This window comes from Neolamprologus multifasciatus, chromosome 19 (assembly GCF_963576455.1).
Source record: "Neolamprologus multifasciatus chromosome 19, fNeoMul1.2, whole genome shotgun sequence".
NCBI classification, from domain to species: Eukaryota; Metazoa; Chordata; class Actinopteri; order Cichliformes; family Cichlidae; genus Neolamprologus; species Neolamprologus multifasciatus.
Window position 1 is genome coordinate 6,590,946 of NC_140457.1, and position 26,515 is coordinate 6,617,460.

Consider the following 26,515-nt stretch of genomic DNA (forward strand, 5'->3'; position numbering starts at 1 on the left):
GGGCATTCAAGGGTCTATTAATACAATGCAATAACCTTCCAAGAAACAGACATCATAAAATGTTACAATAAATCAGTGACAGTAGAGTTAGAGAAAGACTGAACAAGTATGGCTTACTCGGGAATACTAACAGGAGAAATCTCTTTACATTTTCAAAGTTGCTGCTAAAGAAAAATGAATTGTGGAATAAGAACTTCATACCAACTGTTATGCACGGTGGTGGAGGGGTAATGACTTAGGTTTGTTTTGGAGCCACACGATCAGAGCATCTTGCACTCATTGAGTCGACCATGAACTTGTCCATACACCAAACAGCTAAAGCTTGGCTGAAATTTGGTTATGCGACAAGACACAGTGATTCCAAGCATATCATCAAATGGCCCACCCAAATGTTCAGAGCTCAACCTGACTGACATGCTGTCATGGTACCTTAAGAAAGCTGTGCATGAATGAATGCCTGCAAACCTTAATGAACTGAAGAAACATTATATATAAAAAAAGCATGAACCTCCACAACAATCTAAAAGGCTGATAAAACTAAATTTGCACCAGACAATATGCTCAGCTTGAGGCTGTATTAGGGGTGTAATATACACGTATTGACACTATGTGGACTAAAATATTGGGCCACACCGCTTAGTCTTTTAACTCAGGTATTTTTAGTCCTGCTAGAGTTACATAAAATCAAGGACCTAGCCATATGATCTACATGGAACAAGGAGGTTTGTGAAATTTCTTCCCTTGTAGATATTCAAAGAGCAACAGCAAGTGGTATTATTGCAAAGTGGAAGTCTTTAGGAACTACAGCAACTTATCTTGCTGTAACTTAAGCGGCAGACAACAGAAAGTTACAGATCAGTTGCTGATTCCTGAGGCGCCAACGCTCTGCTGACTCAATAACTGTAAAGCTCCAAACCTCCTTTGACATCGACGTTAACACAAAAACTCTCCATCAGGAGCTTCATGGCGTGGGTTTCTGCGGCCGAGCAGCTCTTGTAGGTGTATTGTGTAGGTGGCCCAGTACTGTAGTCCATATGGTGCAGATATATGGCTGAGAGTTTATTTCATGCACTCAAAGAGCCAAAGTGAAATAGAAATCTAAATTAAAGCCTGATGTCCTGCTATAAAGTGAATGGTTTTTTCCATTACAAAATATCATCAACCATCCTTCCACATGTCCACACTCTGTCCACTACAGTAGCTTTCTCCAAACCCATTTCCCTCATAGCATTCTCCACAGGGCCATGTTTGATTGATGGGCCTAGGGACACTTCATGGTGCAGTGTATCTAATCGTGAAGTATAGACTTGCTGTAACGCTCCATTAATGCCCCGCGGCAGCATGGTGTAGTGGTTAAGGAAATGGACCAAGGAAGAGGAGGTCAGTGGTTCAGATTCCCTAAGGGTTCGCTGCTGCCTTCACTCTGCTCATTGTCCAATTGGAAAAAAATGAATTGTGGCAGTTTGTGGGGTAATTCATGAGCGCAAACACAGAATATGATCTTCAGCAGATAAACGTTGTTATAGACGTTAAGGCAAACGTGACCTTCTGGCTTGTCACAGAGGAAAAAGTCAAATCTGCTATTGACACAATCTGTTAATGAGCTTGTCAGTCATCACAGTAGTGTCTGTTTACTCTCAGGATGAGAACCTGTAGGAGGTTAAGAGTGTTGCTGACATGTTTGCTGAGTTTGAATGATTACGTTCTCAGATATGCGACAACCATAAAGAGAAATAGTGGCAGAAGGTAGGATTCTAACTTCCTGTCAGAAGGATGAGCTCCAGAGATAGGCATACAGCCACACAAGTCACTTTAAGGGCAGCAAATTGGATTGCTTGTTGGTCCAGTGACTGATGAGTTAATTAAAGTGGAAGGGTATGGAGAAAGAAGTCAGACACTGCTCCATTTATTTATTCTCTATTGACTATCTCCATGCACTTCACTAGCTAGAGTAATCGCTGCCTTTCTGCCCATGAAAACAACTAAAGAAGAGGAAATGGACTTTGTCAAAATTACAAATCAGGTGCAAAAGATGAAAACTGAATGCATCGTATTTAGATGAATTCTTAGCTAAATGATTATAAATAATACATACATTCTGCTAATACAGAATATCTCAAGGCAGACTTGCTAAAAAATCAAATAATGAGTGAATCAGTGAATTAAAACTGTCAGACTGAATCCTGCGTTTCTTTAAAAAAAAAGTCTTCTAAGTCTAAAGGAAATTGTTATGCAACCATAACAGTACCAACAGTCTGTGTCCACAGCCTCCTGCCTGCTGAAATTAAAACTTCAAACCTTTGGGACCAAATTAAACACAATTAATCACCGAAGTCTGGATCAGTCTTACAGCTATTCACCCCAAAAGCTTGATAATGGAGGTCATTAATAGTAGTAATTAGCAAATTTTCAGCGCAAGGGACTAGAACAAATAAAGCAAACGAGTGTATTTGTCAGGGATTTAGTGTGAGAGCCTTAATGGAGCACTCTGGCTTCATGTTCTGAGAAGAGAGGTAATTTGAGCTCAGGTTTGTGACAGGTGCTGGAGGAAAAAGTGGGGGAGGTTGAGAACACCACGAAATGTGGTGAGGCCACACGGCGAGCGTGCCGAGACGGATTAGGACTTTGTTTAGAAGTGGGACGTGTGTCGTGGGACGTGTGTCGTGGGTGTTGCACTAGGGACCCAGGTGGTGCCCGAAGAGAGCGTGGCACGTCTGCGTGCTTTTTTCTCTCTGTCTATCAGCCAGGGCTTATGCACTGTCAGGGAAGAGGAACAGGGTGAACCCGAAACAAAGAACAATTAGACACTGTTCAACCAAAGCTGGATTTGCATGAGCAGCATCATACTCTTTGTAACAGTTACACAATAGACCCACTGGAGAATCACTTCTGTTTTAAGTGAGATGGAAATTGTTTTGATTGATGTGAAGTCAGGCTAATTATATGTTTTTAAAATTTTGCACTTTCATTAGCAGCATTTGATTGAATGATTCAGTTTACAAAGAGAATTTGGGGGTAAGGGAAGACTAGATATGTACTGAACTGAACTGCATTTCCTCTCCTTCTCTTACTTCCTCTCTTGTCACACTCATACACACAAATGTATTTACATAGCTGATAACCAAATATACCTTTGAACCTAACTCAAGTTTAAACACCTTATTTAAACCAAATCTGAAGACAAATCCACAAGACAAGTCTTTCTTGCGGTGCAATGTTCCTCTTTCACCTGGAGCTAAATATTGACCAAGCATAAAAGTCATTTCATTGTTGCAGAGTGCAAAGAGACTCTCCCACCATAAAAGCAGAGGGGATTACATTTGCTGGACTGTGAGCATCTCTCTGAATTTAAAAAAAGGCCTCTGGGAATAATCACCTTTTTTTTTAAAGATGTGCTGTATTTTTTAATACAGAACTACAAGGTGAAGGATCACTTGACTGCATCCCAGTGCTCAGCATAACAAGCAGTCAAATATAAAGTGCAGTGCAGGTCTTTGTTCAAGTGATCCACCCAGAAACGTGGGAAGAACTGTTTACGTGCAGCTAAAGGTAAAATGCACATGTGTTGATTTTTTGGAAGCGGAATAAAGTAAAAACAACCAGTTCAATAATGCAACAATCGTCAAATGTAAATTCACGTTACTTATAAAAACGTGGCATATAATTGTAGCATGTAGAAAAGTTCAGTCAGCCTTTCACTTGTTAAATTTCAGAGCCTTCTGACTCATGACCTTAATTAGGTCCAAGCTGACTTGTTTGGAGCTGTAAGATCAGATCATCTGTCAGCTGCTGACAATGAGCTTCATAAATTTTCTGACTGTTTAGGCTCCCGGGAGTAAACACTGAAGAAACTGAAGATAACTGATGCCTCGAAAGCAGAAAAAGGCATCTGAAAGATATGAGAAAGCTGCCAGCTTTTTTCCACTCTGCAAAATGTCCTTAAACGAAAGTCGGGCACAATATATGGAAGACTGACTTCCCCACAAAATTCAGCATCTTCAGCACAAAAACAAAATCTTAATCATTTTAAAATCATATGCTGCAGACATTATGAATTCAAAATCTTAATCCACATTTCTGGAGGAAAGAATGACTGGAGTTTGATTAAAATAACACCTTGCATGCTGTAAAGTGTGGGTGTGGATATATTCAGATCTGGCATGTATGATAACCAATGGCACATGAAGGATCGCATGAATAGAGCCCAGATTGAATTCCTCTAATTAAAAGAAAATTATGAGTGCTATGTCATGCAGACAGTTGAGAAGTGTGAAAGGAGGCTGGCTTTAACAGTCCAACTTAAAGTACTTGAAGAAATTCAAGCTGAAGCTTTCAGAATGGCACTCCAGCTAAAGATCTGTGGGCAGATATTTAACATGCTGTGCCTGAAAGAATATCTCAGAGCTTGAAATGATTGGCAGAAAAAAGTGTGTGGAAAAAGTAAAAATGAAAAATGGAAAGAGTCCCCGCAAGCTACTACACCCGCCAAACGATGACACCGAGTCTTAGAAAGAAGCCCAAATTTTATAAATGCAAATTAGATTTTTCGTCTTTTTGTAAATTTGTTGTCTTTTAAATAAAAAAAGGTAACACTGCAGTTTGTTGCAGGGGCTCTAATTATCATGTAATATGTGCATAAAAAGGTAACAAGAAAACATTTTTAAAGCATCACTTGTAACAAGACCAAAGACTAGAAAAACATCAAAGGGATAAAATGGCCAGAACAGCAGTTTAAACACGAGTTTAAATAACGTGAACAAAGGTGGCGTGACTCAATGGGAAAGTATAATGCTGGATTCTCATTATAAATATAATGTTGTAATACATAAATTGGCAGTGTGTTGCTGCCAATTTCAAGATTTAATTTATTTGATTACAAGAAGCTAATGGTGAACCATTTCTCTTGGTCATTCCTGACTTGATTATTGCTTTTTATGTGGGTTCTTTGGTCTCTGAGCTGGATGGCTAAACAAGTTTTCCTAAATAAGCCTGAAACGAACCCTTGCTTTTTAAAAACTTATACTAGGAAAAATCCCACAGCTTTTGACAAAAAAATGTGATTACTTTTTTTAAATAGAGACATTTTATACATGCAGATTAAAGCATTCTCTTCCAGTAAATCAGCACCGGGTTGGTGTGACAAACAGGTGCTGATTTGCACTTTTCTGCCCGTCAAACATCTGCCAGTTAGAGGCAACAAGGACTTTATCTGTGTTTCTACACGTTACATGTTTGAGGAAAGTCTGCTGTGCTTCTGCATCTAGTTCAGAGGAAATTGAATCAGTTTTATTAACTCAATTTTGAGGAGCTTTCGAGGTTGACAGAGAAGGATATTATTCCAGTCTAGACCAGCCTACGCATTTCATTCGACAACATGCTGTAATGAAATTAAAAATGACTGAGTGTAACTATGCAATTTACCATTTTGACATGTTTAAGAACTCAGTCACTCTGCAGACATGTGAGACACATTTGTCCACATACGCATCTGAAAACAAGGGAACGACTGAAAACGTAAGAATCCCAAATTTTATTATGAGATATATGGTTTCTATCAGTTTGGAGCCATTTGTAATTAATCTTGCAGCAAATAACTTTCATTATATATTAATTGTATTACTCAGTTACTGATATAAAATGATTTACCTTCCTCACAGTATTTAATTTGTAGAGAAGTGACAGCAACTATTTTGTGATTGTTGGAAATCTCTTTTGGAATTACTGACTGATGAAAGCCACTCTTAAAAGTCTTAAACTTTAATTCATTAACTTTTACAACAGCAACGAAACACATCACACACACATCGGTGGCAGCTACTTACCCATGGTGCAGTTGGTGGTGAAGTGGGGCTCAATGGTGGCCGTATCATCCTGCGGGATCCGCTGATCGTAGCTGGCTGAGATCCGAAAAGGTGATCCTCCGTTTGCCCCCAGGGTCAGGTGGACCACTGCCCAGCTGCCAAGAAGAGAAAGCAGGAGCAGGATCAGTGCGAAGAGCAGACACCATGGCTGACAGAAAAACCTACACCGGCTGCGGTTGAGAGGGGTGAGTGTAGCCTGGGCCTGCTCAGCCTGGACGACGGAGGTGGGACTGTCCAGGGCTGCACTGGAGGCTGACATGGTAGCTGCCTCATTCCCTTCCATTTTGGGAGGGTCCCTTTCTTCCTTTGCATGGTGATGCATGGCCCACCCTTTGAGGCCACCCAGACTCTGCAGGTGTAGAGGAGGTTTTAGAGGTGGCCAGGTGTCAGGTGGTGCCCTTGTTGAAAGATTACAATAAGCGGTGTGAAGCCGGCACACGCTTACGGATTGAAGCCACAAATACAGAACTGTGTGGTCAAGAATCGCCAACACACTGAGGCCAAGTTCTAGTGTCTTAGTGAGCTGAAAGTCCTGCACCGAATGCTGTTTTCCCTCAAGCGCCCAGCTGGCTTTGTGCAGTTCAACTGTTCCTAATTTTATTAAGCAAATTGTGCTGATTTCTCTTTGGCTCCCGGCTCATCAACAATCTCTCTCTCTCCCTCTCTCTCCCCTCCTCCTGTCTCCTGCCCATCCCTACATACAAATCATGACAACATGGATAGTTAATGTCCTGTGAACAGCTACTTCCCCGATGAGATCGTAAATTCAAGTATGCCACACCTGCACATAGACACACCAGCACAAAGGTTACAGAAAGCTACAAAAGTTCTATATGTTGTATTATTAATACAATAGTAACAGGTGGAAAAACTACCTGTTTTTCCTTCCATACATATTTTATTAACTACATCTTTGACATGTTGCATCGACTGCAGCATATTACAATGCTCATGCTCTCACTTTGTTATGTTTACATAATGATAAATAAATTTAGCTGCTATTTAATAGACTTTGTGAATTATATACTGTAGATAACATTTTTAATTATCTTAATCTGCATCTAAAACAACTCCTGAAATAACAGAAAATACAAGTGAAAACAAAAGCAAATAGGTTGTGTTTAGACTGAACTAAATTGTATTAATGTTTTTGTGATTCAAGTTTATGTCACACATAAGCCACACGCTGCCAATCCACCGACAAACAGAGGATCGTGACGGCGAAAGTCAGGAGTTAATAACATTACTGAAATAATAAAACTAACACTGAAGCTAAAAAATAAGTAGAGAGGCATTGACCAACCAGGGACCGGAAATGGCGAATTCTTGGAATTCTTGGCCCTGATTTGGTAACTGGCCGGTCAGTTTCACAAACGTCTGATTATGAGCCGGTCCCTTTCATGCATGCATAACATGCAGAGAGGGGTGCAGGCAGATAATCGCTTATACTTTACACCAAAAAAGCTGATCCGAATCTTAAACCACATTCATCCAGCTGAACATGGACATTTTGAAGAGTCTAAACACAGGCAGCCAGGCACCAGCCAGCAGCCTCGGTATGAGCGAAAAGAACAAAACAGTTATTAAGAATTATAAGAGAAAAGGGTCACTGTCCTGCTATCACATGGCTCTGGTGAAGATATAAAAAAAACGGAAAATGATATAAGCAAATCGAAGTAAATTTGTTTTGTTATATAAATCTTGCTTTTCTTTGATAAGGTCAGATGTGCCGAGTAAAGGCAGGCGTACAGAAACTCATTTTCAGCTAATTATTTGCACATCTTTGCAGCACTTTATTCAGTCAGAGAAGATTTAACTTACTGCAGTTTGGGTCGAACTGTAAAGTTTAATTACTAATTTTGTTATGAACAAAACAAACATTTTTAGACTCCACTGCTCGCCGATGCATTACATGTTAACTACCATGTGGTCGTGTCCTGGTGTTTTATATGGATTGCCAGCCGATATAACCTTTTCCCCTCCTGGATCCTCGTTCTTTGTTTTTGTCAAACACTTGTCCCTCTAGTTTTTCCACTTCAGTGTACATCCCCTCACATCCATTCCAATAGTTTCAGCAATCTCCTTCCAGGATTTGATGACATTTGTGACATAACATTGTTATCCTCCCACTGATAAATTCAAAAACTGTGGGGAAACAGCACCCAGAAATGCCAAAGGGGACAGTGCTGAACATAAATCAGGTGTTAGTTGGAGGAACTTCTAAAGTAAAAAGTATATCTGTATTGTAAAAATACTAAAGTTTATGCTTTTGACTATTTCATTGAGAGTCCAAGCCTAGTTTCTGTATTGTAGGTGTTTTAAGCCTCCCCAGAGCCAGAGATTGTATTTATTGACCATTTTTAAAAGGTACCCAAAGACATGGCTCTCACTGCACAATAGCATTAGCATCCAAGAGTACAGAACATCATACCAAATACAGTGATGTGTAATCGATAATTTGCAATGTATCAATGCAATGTATCTGTGAAGTTTTGACTTTTTTGCACCAATCTGGAAAAAATATTTACTTTTTCTTTTTTTTTCCTGGAAGTTTGGCTGTCCATGAAGTCTTTCATTAAATAGAAATCCGAGTCTTGTGATTTCAACTCATTGATACGAGTCTTGAGACATTTTCAGTGACCACACAAAGATTTCCTTCTTAAGACTGCTCGTTTCTAATAACTTTGAAAAATAGTTTGGTAGGTTGTGGTCAAACCTTGAGTGGTTGTGAAGAAAGTAAATGAAATACTATAGAAAATAATGCACACCTCCGGGCTAAAAAAGTAGATTTCCACCATGATAGAAGACCTTGGAGTCAATGGGAATGCATTGAGAGGAAGCCTTGTGTTTCTTTTCACAGATTTATTTCCCCACACCTAGGTAACTTAGATCTATTTCCACACAAGGATTAAGAAAACCAAACACTTTCACTGCTTTATAAAGGTTTTAAGCCTTAGACCATTAGTGATGTTATTTTGAGAGATCTCAGCAGGTCTCTAGCTTTCAATTATGACAAGTGCACTGGGTAAAAGGGAGCTGTCTGTGTTTATTTTGGGGTTTATTTTGTGCTTTGTTTGGGTAGAATCGTGCTAGTAAGAGTACAGCAAATATGAATGCGCACACAAGCCCCCACTACACAAACAGGCTCTGAGCTTTTCTGATTTCCCCAATGTCTGCGCTCGAACTCAGAAGGCTTTGCGTTGCTACTTTCACCAGCTTTCCTTCTTATGTTTTTTCCCCTTCTGTTTTATGTTGCATTGCCTCTCCTCTGTCCTCCCTCTTTCTGGTGCTTTCACCTCTTTCCATTTACTTTTCGCTAAACCGTCTCTGCACCATCTCTCTCCCCCTCTTTTCATCCAGACACTGCTCACAGTGGAGGGAAGATGGGAAGTGATGTTACAGCACCATAGTACACCATTAGAGAACAGCTCTGCGGTATGGGACCTGCTACCTGTCATTCCCCTTAATAAGAAGGAAATGAAACCCTAGATAAGAGCTGCCACTGTCTCCTTGATAACCTTGAAATGATTTGCCAACTAAGTAATATACACATGATCTTGCTAAATTCATCACCAGCTCACCTAAATATAGAAATGGTTTGGCTACATGATAACAATAAGATTGTTAGTGTGCAGGGATGTTTAAAATAGATCAATTCAACACTACTCAAGGCAACCTCATGTCCAGTTAGAGTCATATATTCAAAGATAAAATTATTAAAACCTATAATTTAGCATGGACGTATACGGCACCATTTCCAATGTGATCATAAACAATTTAAGTTTTCAGCTGTTTTGCTAAGTTCTTTGTGTTTTTGGTGTTCTTGGCTAGTTAGCTAGTGGAGGACTTTACCCACTTACTTAGTTTGGCTGGTTGGACAGATTTAGGAAGACTGCTACTGGTTCCAAAGTTAGTTTATTTAAGAACAACAGATGTTCTTCAGTAGCAGCAAAAAGTGTGCCAAGTTCATGCTTAGTGCTACTGCAGAAACATTCTTGTATTCTTCTCAAGGTCTGCAATCTCAATAATGCTCAAAAGAAGCACGATGGACCGGAACTCAACAGCTACAGCGATAACAAAGATCTGACTATGAATGATGATATGAATTTTCAGGGTTTTTCAGCCTTTTCACTTTAATAAAAAGGAACAAAACACTCCTAAAACAAAACTGCTTTATCAATACAGAGCACCATCTCAAGACTGATGAGGAATTAGCTTTAACATGTGTCTGGAAATTGAAGGGGTCCAAAAACTTTGGAAGCACATTGCAAACTTGATTTCTGTCCAGTAACAGGATAAAATTCTGTGCAAGTCTTAGTGTACTCAATTATTTTCATGTTTTTCATACTATGTCTGTGCTGGCACTCACGGGACTCATTAACAAAGCGGTGGATACGAAAAGAGCTGCCAGAATACATCAGTTAAACATTTACATCTAATTAATAGTATACTATATGAGGCACAGTAGTCCTAAATAAAAATACAAAAAAAGATAATGGATGATAAAGACCCCTCATGTGGGAAATAGATATACGTGACTAATCTGAGTGCAGATGCTAATAATTCTCATTATGGTCCTCTGTGTCATAAAGGCCTGCTGGTTATTTAAAATCACCTGACCTTTGTGCAGACTGCTGTTTTTTCAAAGACTCTCCCATGATGGGAATGTTTTCTTCACCACAGGAAAACAGAACAAAACAGCTCAGACCGACTACTCTTTGCTGCCAATTGACAATTCTCATTTCATAATGCTTTTTATTTATGCTCCCCTAGTGCTCTGCTCTGGCTAACGTAGCTCTTTTAATTTTCATTTGTTGTGAGTGTGCGCATGTGTGTGATCGTAGGCTGCTTATGTCCTAACCACATTACGACTTATTTGTTATGGGTTCTGTTTTGCATTATCTGTGACTCTCATCTATCAGGACAAACAATAGACAAAGACGTGAGTTATGTTGGATGTTCTTTCAGTGTGGTAATGCTTCCCTAATGCTGTGAGGTGGACACTGCCAGAGTGAGCATACTGCACAGAGACAAGCTTTATAACTGCCTCATATACAGGACTATTGTCCATGTGTGTGGGTGATCCCGAGTTGGACTGAAGATACGGTCTAGATTAGCTTTTGTTTGGTCAAATGATTGAATTCCGTTGATAAAAATATAGAAAAATGATTTAAGTAGCTGACAAATACTCCATTACCTCAAATGGCCACTAGAGGCCAGCTCCAAAAGTGACAGGGGTGCCAAGACAGGCAGCTGTAGCCCCAAACTGTCTGCTTGAGCCTTATTTCAGCTAACCTCTGACCCTATTATTGCACATGTGTATACTGTTTTTACATAATTGTCTTTACAGCTTTATCCTAGATAATTAAAACACTTGGTGCAGGTGAAAAAACTTTAAAACTTTGTAACCCATAGAACTTTCTTTAAACCTAGATGTTTCATATAGTTGCTTATAAGACGTAGATGAGGAAGGATTTCGTTTTGTTTTCTTACAAATATAGGACAGACGTCCAAAGGTGATGTTTTCATTAAGTATTTTTACTCCTTTATGATGAAATGCTACATATCTGCTGTCAAAAGTGGAACGAAAGAAAAAACACCTAAGCTGCGTAAATATGCCATAGAAGAGAAATTACTGCACTTTTGTCTTTTACATCAGAAATATGCTCATTCAATAAACTAGTAAACTCAAAAATATCTCCTGTTGCTTGACCGGCTCTCTGTAGAAACCAAACGAGTGATTCTATAGCAGAAAAATCTTAACTATAATATGCCGGTAATAACAAAATGCAGCCTTGGGTCCTCAAGTCTGAGTGCAAAGAATGGAAAAGGTTTTTCAGAGTCCAAGTACCCTGTTGAATGTATCTGCAGTAAAACCAAAGGAAGGGGAGGACAGAAATGGAAACTGCTTTACATGGTAATGGAATTTTTACCCCCTAAGAGACATAGGCAGTGATTTTGATCATTCTGGCTATTTTAGATCGAAGTGGTATTTTTTTTTCATGGTGGAAAGATGAGATTGATTGAAAATGATGCTCGTACAAAATAGGTAAGCATGGAGGCAACTGCGTTTAAGGACTTCAGAGGTGGGTGGGGGGATTGCTGCTGGATCGGGATCTCTACTTAAGCCACATTGATTTTGGCTGTCAAATGGCATAGTGCACAACAAGCTTAAGCCAATATGTCAAGAAAAGTACAGATTAGACTGAATGGCCTGACATAGCCGAGCTGAATGAATGCCACTTCTCCACGCTATGCAGGACGCTTTTGAATGGTATCTGTTATGCTGCAATGCCACTAGACTGATAGGGTGGATGAGATAAGTAGGGTTGTTTCATATTAGGGACATGTTTTTAATCTCTCTCTCAAAGATGTCTCCAAGATTAAAAAAAAAATAAATAAATTGTTATGCGGGAAAAATAACTCTGTATACACCTCTTTCTAGGAAGCCAAACTTTGGTATCAACAAATATATACCTTTTAGACGGTGAATAACAAAATTGCTTGATTTTGGCAGTTTGTGAACACGATCAACTTTGGAAGAATGGCTTAGACGACAGTAATCATGAGGGTTTCACATAATTTGCAGACTAAAACTTGGGATTGCACTCAAAGCAAGCATTAGCCATTGTACATTCAGATGAGTCACACCTGAATACAGCTATCTTCCATTTACAGTGCAGAGCAAATTATTCAGTGACTGAAAAATGAACAATCCGCCCCAAGCAAATTACAGAGGATGAAAGAAAACCCAAACAAACAAACAACCAACCCCAGATTAAAAGGGGAAAAAAAAGAAACGGGATGCAAGTGAGTCCACCAGGGATTCATGTCAGTGTGGTATTTTCAGATGGCCTAAAAACAGAGACAAAAAAAAAAATAAAATCCAAAGGCAGACCAAGTGTGTAATCAATGGTCACACCTCCTACTGCAATGTGACTACTTCAGAAAGGTTTGTTTACAGTAATTACAGGATATATGAATTGCAGAAGTTTTTGAAAACACATGTGCCTTTTCCCAGACGCTCATGAATACTCAAAGATAGAGCTGATGTGTTGATAACTGCACACTGACTTCTCTTTTGACCTGGCAGTTTCATTTCCACTTTGAAACCTGGATCTATGATGGATTTTCCAATAAGTTATACTCCATGAGCAATAATTAATTGTCCTCTTATCCCTTCTGTTTGGAGTCATGAAAGGTCAGAAGCAGGGAGAGCGGGACCAAGACCCAGGATAAACCACATTAGTGACAAAATATATGAAAATAATTTAGTCATAAACAGCATGAAATGGTGAAGCTGGAGTAGAGGTAAGCTGCAAAGTGGCTTGCTGGCGCTCAGCAGCTGTGGGCAGGCTAATTTGGTTTAAATAGCAAGGTCTAAAAGAGATAACTGGTTGGATATGTAGCAGGGTGTTGGGTGAGCTGCTGTGCTTAGCCTGAGTTCATGGTCATGCCTGAATAAAGTATACTCAAGGTAAACTCCACCTTGATTACACACAACCTAGCCAATGGGGCAAGAAGTCAAACAGTGAAGTGAAATGTAATTTTTTTTAACTAAAATGTTCTTTTTTATGATGATCATTTTCAAACAACGCGATAAAGTCTATATTGATACACACGTAAGACAAAATATGATAACTTTCAACTCTAAATTGAAGACTGAGAATGATGAACCTAATCACATTCTTCACTTTCGCACACACTTTATTCCCGGTTGTCGCAACTTTACACTCTCAACAACACATCAACAACAACAACAATAATGGTTTGGATTTATATAGCGCTTTTCAAGGCACCCAAAGCGCTTTACAATGCCACTATTCATTCACACACTGGTGGAGGCAAGCTACGGTTGTAGCCACAGCTGCCCTGGGGCAGACTGACAGAGGCGAGGCTGGCCATATCGCGCCATCGGCCCCTCTGGCCACACCAGTAGGCGGTAGGGTTTCGTGTCTTGCCCAAGGACACAACGACCAGGACAGAGAGCCCGGGGATCGAACCGGCGACCTTCCGGTTACAGATACGCTTCCCAACCGACCGTGGGCAACCCAGTCAGGACTGAGTTTAGTCCTTTTATATGCAGGGTAGGTGTGACGAGCCGATGCAGCTCAGGTGTGTCCACCTCCCCCCGCAGCCACGCGCCGACCACGCCCTGCTGCAAAGACGCATTAGTGGAGTTGGTGTTTCTATTTGGTGAAGTCGCTATTTTAGGTTCGACTCAAAGGGTCGAATTCAATTGAGCTGTTTTCATGCACAGCAGCCAGAAAACAGCCCAGCTACTTCCTGCACCGTTTGGGAAATATTACAGATCATTTATGTAAAGATAACTCTAAGAGAAAGGACGAGCTTAAAAAATACCTGCAGTAATGCACACTTATCTTTCTTGTATCTGCATTTCCACGACACAAAACAAAAATAAATTTTGCTACAATTAATAAAGGTGAAACTGTACATGGAATTTTTGCTGACCATAAGTACTTTGATCTGAAATGATTTAATAGAGAACTTTAGACAGGAATGGTGAAGGGTATGATGTGATTAAAAGATGACTGGGATATTTCTCTATTAGATGTACATGGCGGCTATATATCAAAAGAATGGCAGGCCTACAGTCACCCCCATTTTCATTTTCTGAGCTTCCTTCTGCAGCTCTGTAGAGAACACATTTTGCTAATGTCCTGAGCAAGTGTTAAATCAGATCTGATAATGATTACAGTCTTGTAATGAAATGTTATCTTTGGCATCCCCTGTCGAAGATCCCGTCATCAGTAAATTGTTTTAGCACACAGGGTGGACGTTAGCTTGGAAATGAGTTCAACCCATTGAGCACGCTGCATAAAATACACAGGATTAAAAAAGAAAACACAGTGAACTTCATGTTTTGCTGACCTTATGAACATGTTACTTAACAGTTACAGTTAAATGATGATATATAAGGCTGAGCATCAGTGAGTTACGATTGAAGCCCAACTGATGTTTAGCTATTTGCCCATTGGTTACTGTTCTTATAATATTAAATCTCCTGGGTTCCAGCAGACAAAGCAACACAAAAAGAATGACTTTGGTGTTATGAAGAAGGTGGTTGTGGACCCAAAAAAAAGCAAAAAAAAAAGCTTATGAAACAGGATTATGTATCTTGTTATTCAATGGTGACAGGCAGGTTTCGTCAGTTAACTGCCCATCTGCACTCTGATATCTCTTGCCAATTTTCGCAGGCTTCAGAATTTCTTTGAAAAGTATCTGAGCTTTACAAAAAAGAGGCACCAGTTCATTTTGCCACTATGACAGAAGAGCCTCAATAACCAGGGGCAGCCTGTCCATCTGGAGGAGCAAGAAACTCTCCCAGTGGCCCACCAGTGTGTGGGATCATACCAGTGAAACACACAAAAAAGTCACATTCAGTTTGATTCTCCACTGCAGTGACCAGCTGGGTTCGTATAAGTATGTTTATGTGTGTGACTTGTTCTCCGTTTTTATGTTGCAGCTATAAATTCATCATATTTTTCTCAACACACCGTTCTTTCATTACCTTTACTTTGGCACTTGATTTACATATCAGGCTGCTCAATAAATGGCCTTTATCAGATGTAATCAGCCACTCATAATTGGTCAGTAGGCGCCCTCCTCCACCTAATACTAGGCTCAACAGACAGATAAAATACAATGCAATCAGTGACAAACATTAAAAAACAACTCCCGTCAGAGCAGGAACTCTGACAAAACCAAACTCTTTCTGCCTGTTTGTCCCAGTTAAATAGCAGTCTTCTAACTCAAATGCCAACAGATCAAAAACTATACAATTGTTGGCTTTTGAGAAAGACTTTGTTTCTAATGAGGCAAATCTTCCTACAATTTAATGGTAAAATGGTGATTGTAGAGTGAAAATTGTGAATTTACCCATCAGTTGCAGAGAAACTTTTCAGATGACGTTTTCAAGGCTCTTCATCCTAACTTTCAACATTCTGCCTGTTTAAATGAATGTTAAAATATGCATTAACTCTAAGTGTTTTGTTGGTCAAGTTGGTCATTTCAGTGGTTGAATGGTGTTTCGACAACAAACAGTGCAGAGAGATTAGGTAAAAAGTTTGTATTTTTTTTGCATAGAAAACCAATCCCATCATTAACATGCAATACCGGCTACTTAAAATGTTAAAATGAACTGTCTGTGAAGGTTCTCAGTCATCCAGGTCATTGTAGTCAAAGGAGCTTGCAAAGAAAAGCGTCTGGACTTCTTTAAGTTGCTTGAAGACGTTTCACCTCTCATCCGAGAAGCTTCTTCAGTTCTAAGGTCAAATGGTGGAGAGTCCCAGATTTAAACCTAGTCGGAGCGACCATCTTTGAACAAAGGCGGTGGTTTACGACACCAACTCTCTGCCATCTATAATCCAGTTTTGAGTTCCCTCCCCAGACGCCTTAACGCCCACTCACATCCTGGGCCATCTGACCTCAGGAATTCGCATGATAAGGTGGGGCCAGGTTTCACAATGAACTCACCCGAAACTCTGGCTGATTGGGACCCACACCCAGTTTCACACCTTGGCGCAGGCGATTAGAGGATCATCAGGGGGTCCTTTTGTCCCTCTGTGGGGGGATACTTCCACTAGGTTTAAATCTGGGACTCCCCACCATTTGACCTTAGAACTGAAGAAGCTTCTCGGATGAGAGGTGAAACGTCTTCAAGCAACTTAAAGAAGTCCAGACGCTTTTCTTTGCAAGCTCCTTTGGTTAAAATGAACTGCACCATTAAATCATGTGTTAATGAGCCTATTAATAGCAGGAGGAGACCTCCTATGGGCAATCTGTATGGTAATAACTTATAAACTATCAGCGTCTGATAATCTGTTTCAAATGTTACCAGGCCGCACGCTGGTATATTGTTTTTGTTTCATTTTAAGCATTATGGGCCAAAATTAAATGTATTCTTTAAATAAATTATGTATAAATAAATTGCTGCTGTGCGGTAGTTGTTTATGTTGATGTAGTGGACTGCAGTAAGGTAATTGTCTTGAATAATAAGCAGTGAGCAATGGCAAGGATAAAAGTGACACCAAAAAGCAGCAGCAGTCCAGTTGACTCAACATTTTCCACATCTGCTGACGCCATTATTCATAGCTACTTACACAGAGTGCAGCAGTAGCATCTTTATATTTCGCCAGCGTACAAACAACCAACAATGCAAGTGTTAAGCCAAACCACAGTGTTGAGTTGATGCACGTGTCATATAATATTCTATTCAGTATATCGTTGAGAGGCACGACATGTCAGAAGCTATCCCATCTGCTTTCTGTCTCTGTCTTTTCCCATGTGTTATAATTTCATTTCCTATAGTTTCCTCTCTATCCGTGCAACCATTAGTTACATTGCTTCTCTCCCATTGATTTTTGGTTTCTTCGTGCGGTTCTATAATCAGATGTGTTATTCCACCTACACCCTCCTGTTCAGAATAACTCAGAGGTTACAACTCAACAGCCACAGTAATGATACTGTGCTGATTGAAATATCACAGCAGTTGTAAAAGTTGGAAATATTAGAGTTGGAGGCTAAAGGAACCACAGAGACACATTAAAATAGCTTGTAGAGAAAAAAATGGCAATCACCTTCTCTTTGCGAATATAATGTAAAGTACTTTTTTGTTCAACTCAAGGAAATGCTCATGGATATTATCGTGGCAAACTGACATCAGCCTTGTCATTTATTTTGCTTTTGCTGCCCATTCTCCTCTGTACATGGCTGAACCTCAGCTCATTGGTGTTTTTCTTTCTTGTCAATGTCAAATTAAACTGCATATCCAATTTAATAAGGCTGTTGCTCTACCCTGCATGGCACATAAAGCATGCAAGACCTCAATAAATTACTAATTCCAGTGCTGAAAACTTGGCCTCTCAATGTAAACTGCTGCGCTATTACGAAGATGAAAGGCGTGGGGGGAGAGATCACATGGCTCCTTGCACTTTTTAATTATGACCCAAATTCAATTACTCTGCACCCTCGTCCTTTACAGAGCCACGGGAAATTGCTCCAATCGAGTGACAGCACTTGTGATTAAAACGTGTTCACTTTGTAACATAAAAATGCTGTTCACAGGAAATGGATGACGGCTTAAGACAAAAGAACAAAGTCACCCTCTCCTAATTGAATAATTTGTCTGTCACCAGAATTGCACGTTACCTTGCATGTTAGAACAATTTTCCCCTCACATGCACGTGCAAAGAACACATCTGCTATTCTCCCTGTTATCAGCACACGGGACAGATGTGCAGAAAGTTTGCCCTGTACACTGCTCATCCAGATTCTGCTTTGTACTCCTTGGTGGAACATCAACAAGGACATGAGAGGCTTGAAGATTTTTATTCTTCAAACATTTTACTTGCATTTTTTTCACTAAGAAAGTAGCCACTTCACTAGTATCTTGTATTCATTTATAGTAGAAACCTTGCAACGAACTACCAATCAACCCAGAAGGACGTGAATACAAAGACATGTGCAGCTCTTAGGGCCACGCAGTTCTAAGATGTTATCTAGAAGGACTCAAAGCAAAGACCTGTATGTGACTAAACCGTGACTAAGAATGGGAATTGTGGCCGAGTTTGGCGAAAACGCTGCCACATCATATTTCGCTCATTTCTTCCATTTTAGATGACAACTGACAGACTGCTGTTCGTGAAAAGCTACAACCAGTTAGAGCTGCCTGACTTGACCATCAGCGCCCAGCCAGCATAAGCTTTTCACGCTCACACAGGGAGGAAAATGATTGAAGAAAGAGGGAAAGAGTGTCCCAACAGTCACAACATTTTTAGTGAAAGGTTTGCCACCTTTTCTCTATGTAGAAGAACTAGATTTCCAGTAGTTTAATGCTTTAGTAGATGTTAGATGTATATAAGAACCTGAAATTAAATCAGTTTTTAAATTCCATCTATCCATCCAGCCATTCATTTAGCTCCAACCTTACGTTGGTGAAGTATAGCATGAACACAAATACATGGCTAAAGCTTCAGGCACTTACAATAGCATATGTACAAGTAATCCCTATGAGCAGAAAGCCCAGACTGCCTCAGACTGAAAGCTGTGTTACATGTCGTTTTTTTTTGCACTCTTGGCTCTGTATGATGTCAGCGAAAGCAGATATGTTTAATATGGTCACCTCAGGCACACAGCTCGAGCAGTGAGCAGGGCGGCTGCATCACCTTGTGTTAACCTGTTTATGAAGAGCAACCATTTCTTTGAACCGTTTGCCATTTTAGACAGCTGATGAACTGTGGGGCACGATGGCCCAATATGAGATCAATAAGGATTATTTTTAACTGTGAATGATGCAACTTTACTCCAAGACATCAGCATGATGTTCACATTTATGGCTACGAACACAAGATCACGTGTGAGACTCCCCCGAGCTGGAAAAACTTGAGATCTTTTGCAAACTGCACAAACCAAAATAATTTATTTCAATGGCCTTTAATGGACAGTTAACCAACAGTTTACAAGCAATCTGGCAAGGAATTACAGAAAGAATTAAAAAACAAACAACAAACAAAAAAAACTAGGAAAGCTGCGTTTTAATGGTTGTCTGCATAAAGATGTGTACACAGATGGGATCTGTACGGATGCTATTTTAGGGAGGAACACATTCCAATATCCATATGGCAAACATACTCGTCTTGTTGATTAGGATTTCAAAATAACAGAATAAATTAGGTGAGAATCAAGTCAGAAATAAATGGAACGGACCTTAGGATACTATTGCACCAGATGGCACCTGAAATATATACAGTTCATTATTTTTCTGATCATAACCTCAGTTAAATATGTTTACCAGCTTTAAACTCTTGTACGTTCTTTTGTATACACAAAACCTTAATGAATAAACAATGAAAAGGGGGCTACAGTACATGATGATGAATGCACTGGATTTCTATTTCATGTTTTCCTCAATGCCCAGGCTCAAATTAGGCTGCCTATATATTGTAAACTAAAAGGGAATATTTAAGTGGTGTTTACTTGTAAACCTTAGGCCCTGGGTTCTATGAAAGGAATGTTTTTTTATGTTTAAATAGGAAGCACAAGGGAGTGAATGCTGGGCTGCGAGCTTAGAAAGCATAAATCAATGTGAATGCGATATGATTTGCTTTTCGTGTGGAATGCTGGCTAAACCAAAAATAAGCAGTAGACGGGACTTCAAGGAACAGTACTTCCTCTGTTTTCTTTCCTTTAATGCAACGTGGCCAGAGTTGACTTCCAGCACGATTCACAACGAGACGAAGTGGTTTAAGCAATTGAAGTTTGAAAACTACTTTAAAAGGCTAGATGGAATTAGTTGAACTAAATATGTTTTTGTTTTACTTTACTGTAAATTTGACAAACAAAAACATTTTTATACAGTTAGTGTGCTTTTACATTTCTTTAAAGATAACACTTTTGCATAAACAAGCACTTGGTTTTTGTCTAAAAGTAATTTTGGGTATGTTTTATAGGTTAGGATGATCAAACATTGGTAAAGCTATGAGAACGAGGGCGTGCATACATGATATAGATATCATATTTCAATAAACATTTAATCCTGAATGTGTCACGTCGCTATTATTAAACCTTTTTGCACAGATGACTAATGTGCTATTCTAGTCCATGCGACGGTGTCACATTTCTTTTACCTGCAACGCGAAAAGCCTATTTTGTCAAATAAAACATGTCATTCATTAAAATGGAGATTTTTTCCACTCTTAGAAAAGCCATTAAAACATACACACACCCTTCAACGATAGTTGGCACACATTACAAAGTAATTTACAAAACTTTAAGAGAAAGAAAGCAACTACATTTTCTGAGGAGAGACAAAGTGATGCACCACGTATTGGCGCCTCGGTTGCTGCCTGGTTGAGCATTGTTTGTTGTAAATATGACTGTATTCTGCATGAATAATCACATAAGCTGCACTCATGTAGAACAAATCCATGATCAAATTTCGGTTTGCTCCTGTGAGAAAAACGTTATGTTTTATGCACAAATCCCTATTAATGTTACATCTTTCATTTTCAGTCCATGAAAATGACTGAACGCTTCTATCAACATCCTTTTATGCATTTCATGAAAAAATACAGTTAATTACAGTGAGTAAAGGCTGAGTCCCAGAGCTCAACTAGTTTGCAGTTATTAATAAATAACTGAATTTAGAGCTCAGAATTTGTGCTACGCAGATGAAACTCACCGAGCGTGGGCCTGTGAAGTGACAGTGCCTGCTTTGCCTGTGACCGTTCAAGCTTGGCGTGACTGGGAGTGCCTATTTAATTCGGACAGCGCAGTGCAATTTTTGTGTTCCAAAATATTCGTGCATCACTGCCTACACAGATTACATCTTAGCACAGGGGTTAGGTGTATGTATTTGGGTTTCTCAATATGACTGCGCTCATCACAAACTCCCCGCTCCAAAATCCCATGAATACATATATTGTATGAAATGTTTTCTAAGATGTTTGGAAAAAATTTCAGCCTTTGCATGCGCATTAAAACGTGTGAGCACTGTGTGTAGCAAATCATACCAATGTGTTATTCTTCTGCCCGAGTCTTTCGCTTAATTAAATCTTTGCAGCCAATCTGAAGCAAGCAGGACCAGTATGTTTGTTCCAATTACAGCGCCTAATTTGAGGGATGCGCCGCATATTACCAAAGCACCAAAACAGTGCCCAATTACGTCCGCCTCGTGTGGGTTGCATGATTAAATTTTGTGCATTGAGGAGCTGCTGCTCGATGACGCATATAACAACTTCACGACTCGTCTTTGTCTTATTAAAAAATATGAAAAGGGGAAACTGAGGTAACTTACAGAAGAGACAGAAATGTGGCCGTGACGTGGCAGAGCAGCCAAAACAGTCAACGCTGATTATTGTGTTAGAATGCATGTGTGTGTGTGTAACTTTGACCTGTACCATTTAGGGATGTGGATAATTAGTTGACTAGGCAGTTAATACCTACTGCGCTCTCTACTGTCTTCGTAGTTGGCAGGTACCAGCATGCTCTCTGTCACTGGAAGTTATAAACAAGCAAGATGGAAAGCAACACAGGCAACATCCCACTGAATCAGCGTGGTTCTGCTGTATTTTGATCTGGAAAACAAACAGTTGTCCATCTATCGTGGCTGGAGCCTACCCGAGCTGACGATAAACAAAATATGCATGTAGAACAAAACTGCACATAACTGAAGCACTGCATAAGCAACATGAGCGACTGGAAAGTGAGGCAAATCAACATGTGAAAAAGCGCAAAACAAAAAGCTGTCCACAAGATGAAAACCAGGATCTCCTGGCTAACAAAGTCATAATTAATACCACTGCCATGACAGAATTTTGTTAGTCTCCAAATGGGGACCATTATTGTGTGGTAGCTGATACTGCTGGAGCTGGCACATTGGGGCAATGGTGTCACAGGATGTGTGAGATGCTGGCGGCTTCTCAGAAAACCTCATTCAATTACAACCACACCACAAAAACTGCCTCAGAATAACCCAAGGAAGACAACAAAGAGCTGCAGGCACTGACTCTGGTGTCCAAACACACTACTTCATAATCGAATTAAGCATCCATGGGATGTGCCAGAACATGACTGATCCAGGGAGGGACCTACACATTATTAGGTTGCTGATTTATATGACAAAGTCAGTGGTGTGGTGTAAAGGTACTGCTGTTTGAGAATACTGTCTAATAGCACAAACTAAAGCTCTGTCCTAGCTGCTCCCTGGAGTGTACAATAAAGGTCAGCAGAGTGGTCACAGAGTGATATGTCCAATCTTGCCTCATGGAAACATGGAGATAGAATCACACAGTATGTGAAGGCCCTAAATATTTTAAAAATAGATTGATTTTTCTTTTCAATGTTTAAAAAAACCTTTTAAAAGTTAAAAATAATAATATTAGAGCTGCTTTTTGGTAAAGAAGAAATATCATCAATTTTCAAAGGAAAAAAAAGCAATAAAGAAAGACGAGTTAATCTAATGAGCTCGGAAAGAAAAGCAACAGTCGGGCTGCATTTGGCAACAGTGTCTGTTCTTTAAGTTTCCTTAAAGACGTTTCACCTCTCATCTGAGAAGCTTCCTCAGACCAATTGGTGGAGAGTCCCAGATTTTAATCCCTATTGCAGTGTTCCCAAGAGGGTCGTGGACACCTATTGATCCTCTACCTAATCACACAAGCCAAGGTGTGAAAACAGGTTGTGGGTTCACCCGTAACCTGTGATTTACTGAGGTCAGATGGCCCAGGATGTGAGTTGGCGTTAAGACATCTGGGAAGGGATCTCAAAACTGGATTATAGATGGCAGACAGTTGGTGTCATAAGCCACCGCCTCTGTTCAAAGATGGTCGTTCACAGTGGACATAGATGGCTTCTTTCACTCCTCTTTCAAACTATCTGTCTTCTTTATCCAAAATATGAACACTGGCGTCCTCGAAAGAGTGACCTTGTTCATTTAGATGCAGATAGACACCTGAGTCTTGTCCCGTAGAGGTGGCTCTTCTATGTTAATAATAATAATAATAATTATAGTTCTACAACTGTTTACAACTTGTATAGTTTCATACTTCATATTTCTGTACAGTTTTTCATGTTTATATCCTGTTCATAGCCTGTACATACTTATTGCGTTATAGCATATTCATAACATACCTTCATACTGTGTACACTGTAACACTGTAACATACCCATAACAGACCCATATTTTCGTACCTTCATACCTATAATAGACCCATTTGTGTAATATATCTATATATCTATACTATTGCTAATATATATTTTGTAATATATCTATAATATTGCTAAAGCACTTTCTGAATGGATGCAAACTGCATTTCGTTGCCTTGTACTTTTGACATGTGCAATGAAAATAAAGTTGAATTCTATTCTATCCTATTCTATGTTGTTCCATGCTTTTACGAAGTGGCTGTTTGGTCTCTCCGATGTAGAGGTCTGAGAACTCCTCGCTGCACTGTACAGCATATACTACGTTGTTAAGTTTTTTTCTTTTGGATGAACACGTTTGTGTCTGAGTGCGTTCCTGATTCTGAAAAACACTGGGATGTCGTGATTGGAGAAGACTCTCCTGAGTTTCTCTGATAAACCTGCTACATAAGAGATAACAATATTGTTCTGTTTGTCCTTCTGATCCTTCCTAGTTGGTGTCTGACCTTCTTTTCTGTGCATCTTTGCTGATTTGTTGAAAGCCCAATTAGGATAACCACGTGTTATAAGAGCTACAGAAAGAGCTTTCTTTACGTGTGTGTGTTTCCTCTTTTTCCTTTCTTAGACTCTCCACCAATTCCTCTTAGAACTGAAGAAGCTGCTCGGATGATAGGGGAAATGTCTTCAAGAAACTTAAAGAAGTCCAGACACTTTTCTCTCCGAGCTCCTTAGATTACGATGACCTGGATGACTGAGAACCTTCACAGACATGAAGACGGGTGAACTAAACTGCCTGTATCCTAAATGACACTTAAAGCCCTAATGTTCCTAACTTTGAATAACCAATAAAGGCACTTTGAACTACTACATAAAAATGCTCATCACATTTTTTTAATTAAAGAATATCAACTAAAATTACAGATTGACATTTGTTTAGTCCTATTACAGTTATTGCCTTAAAAGTGGGCCAAGTTGATGTTTTCCTCCCTAATCTAACTTTGGGTTGTGGTAAGAAATGTGTGATCAGCTGGCATTAAGCAACGTCACCATCATCAGTAACAATGTCAACATTTTGGTGGCCATAATAGCAAAACTCTATATCCCAAGGTTTTTAAAGAATGATGTAAGTGTTATTATTGTAGCTTCATATTTTGTGTGGGTGTAGAAAGAGCTAAAAGTAAACATATTTGAAATTAACTTCATCATTTTTTTTTTTTTTTACAGATAACCAAACAAAATAATTAGATATACACACACAGTGTACAAATAAATATTCTGTATATCTTTATCTCTCAAATTAAAATTGTTGGCGCATATCACTGCACACAAAGAACGTGCTGAGGGGGTTTCTAAAACATAAATTCATTTAAAAATGGACTTATCTCTTGTTGGCAATGTGTTTTTTGTGTTATGTAGTTACATTCATGAAGTAAACCTCTGTGCACATCTATGTAGATTTGTTCAAACTAAACTGGCAGAAAAACGTTTATGTATCGTTTGCTCTGCCAACAGTTCTGGGGAGCTTTGTGCAAAATGGCTTGCAATGTGGAATGAATTGTGTGGTTTGGGGATTGGGGTTTTTATTACCTTGCTTCATAAAGTTCTCTGTGGTTAAAAAAAATGTAGAGTAGAATTTCTATATTTTGGTAGGAGCTGTGTGCTAAGGAAGGCTTCACCAATGGTACACATTGGGCCTGATTACTGTCTACGCAAGGCAGTCAGCTTACATGAAATGATCTGGTTAATGTTTGCTTAACATTTCAAAGTCAGATTCCTAATTACCGGGCAGAATGTAGCAGCTGCTTTTTAAAGCGTAATATGAGAAGCACCCGACAGAAATGTTTCAACACCTCTTTTTTTGGGCAGGCAGAGTAACGGCACTAGAGGTAGCTGAGAACTACTCTGCATTTTTAAATAATTCATTTTGAAAGTTAAGTTAACTGATTTAAATTAGGTGTTGACCCATTATTGAATAAGCTAAAAAGAATGGATGGATGAAATTAATGAAACTAGGGCAAACATTATTTGATTCCCAAACCAATGTAATATGTAAGAATTCTATGACATAAACATAAAAACTGTTAATCATTACTCTGCAATATGGTAAAGTTGATTCATCAGAGAAAAGGAAGCCCAGTTGCATATTTGCAGAGAATGATTTGGCTCATTTCTGTTAACGTATGCTGGATGATTTTTTCATGACTAACATAAACACTGTAAATAAAAACCATGAATGCCAAACTCTGCCGTGTTCCTTCAAATCATTTAGCGTGTTTGCACTACATATCACTCAAAACAAATGAAACTGCTGTCATTCAAATGCAATGAAACTGGGCCAGGGTGACTGACATGTAGCACAGTGGAAAAGAAAACCTTGTTGTGAATAGGCAGTCGGAATCCTTTCCCATGAAAACTTTATGTAACAAGGGGGGAAGATGAACACGGTTTTGCCATATCCTTTGTCATTACAAACAACTGCTTGACAGTTTGTCTCCCTAATTTGCCTGGCTTGTTTGTAAGATTGCAGAGAGGTTTAACCCCTGCATCTCAGGAAGGCCACAGTATAGACCTTGTTATCTTTTCTCATCATCAAAGTGTGAGAAGCGTGTGTGCACGCTCATATGCAGGTCTATGATTCGTGATAAGAAATGTCAACCTTTGCAGTCCTTAAAAGCTTGAAAGAAATTACTTAAAGGGTGTAAAAGAAAAAGACAGTGACGATTTATCTGTGAAATAACTTTCCCCCCCACACAGTTTAGACGGACTTGTTTAGATTTTACCATTTAAAGAGGGTATGTTGGCTACAGTTAAGAATTTTAAAGAAAACACATTTTTTTACTAGCAATTTAGAACCATCTCTGCCATCTTCTGTGAGCATCTTTGAACCACAATTAATGTTGTGGCCCAGATAGGAAATAAAAACTTGCCAGTTCTTAAAACTGAAACCCTATGGTTAGCATTAAAACATATGTGTAATGTGCCTATAAATGTTT

At 39.3% G+C, this 26,515-nt stretch overlaps 1 protein-coding gene across 6 annotated transcripts in view; it reads right to left on the bottom strand.

Annotated features, from left to right (window-relative positions):
- Nucleotides 1-26,515, bottom strand: part of alk (ALK receptor tyrosine kinase) — a 395,764-nt gene that overhangs the window by 83,815 nt on the left and 285,434 nt on the right. For 5 of the 6 annotated variants that reach the window (XM_085143592.1, XM_085143587.1, XM_085143590.1 and 2 more), the window contains exon 5: nucleotides 5,823-5,956. In XM_085143592.1, the coding sequence (XP_084999718.1) occupies nucleotides 5,823-5,956 (134 nt within the window). Of the gene's footprint in view, nucleotides 1-5,822; nucleotides 26,462-26,515 lie in introns of all 6 variants that reach the window. The other variant, XM_085143591.1, reaches the window with a different exon arrangement.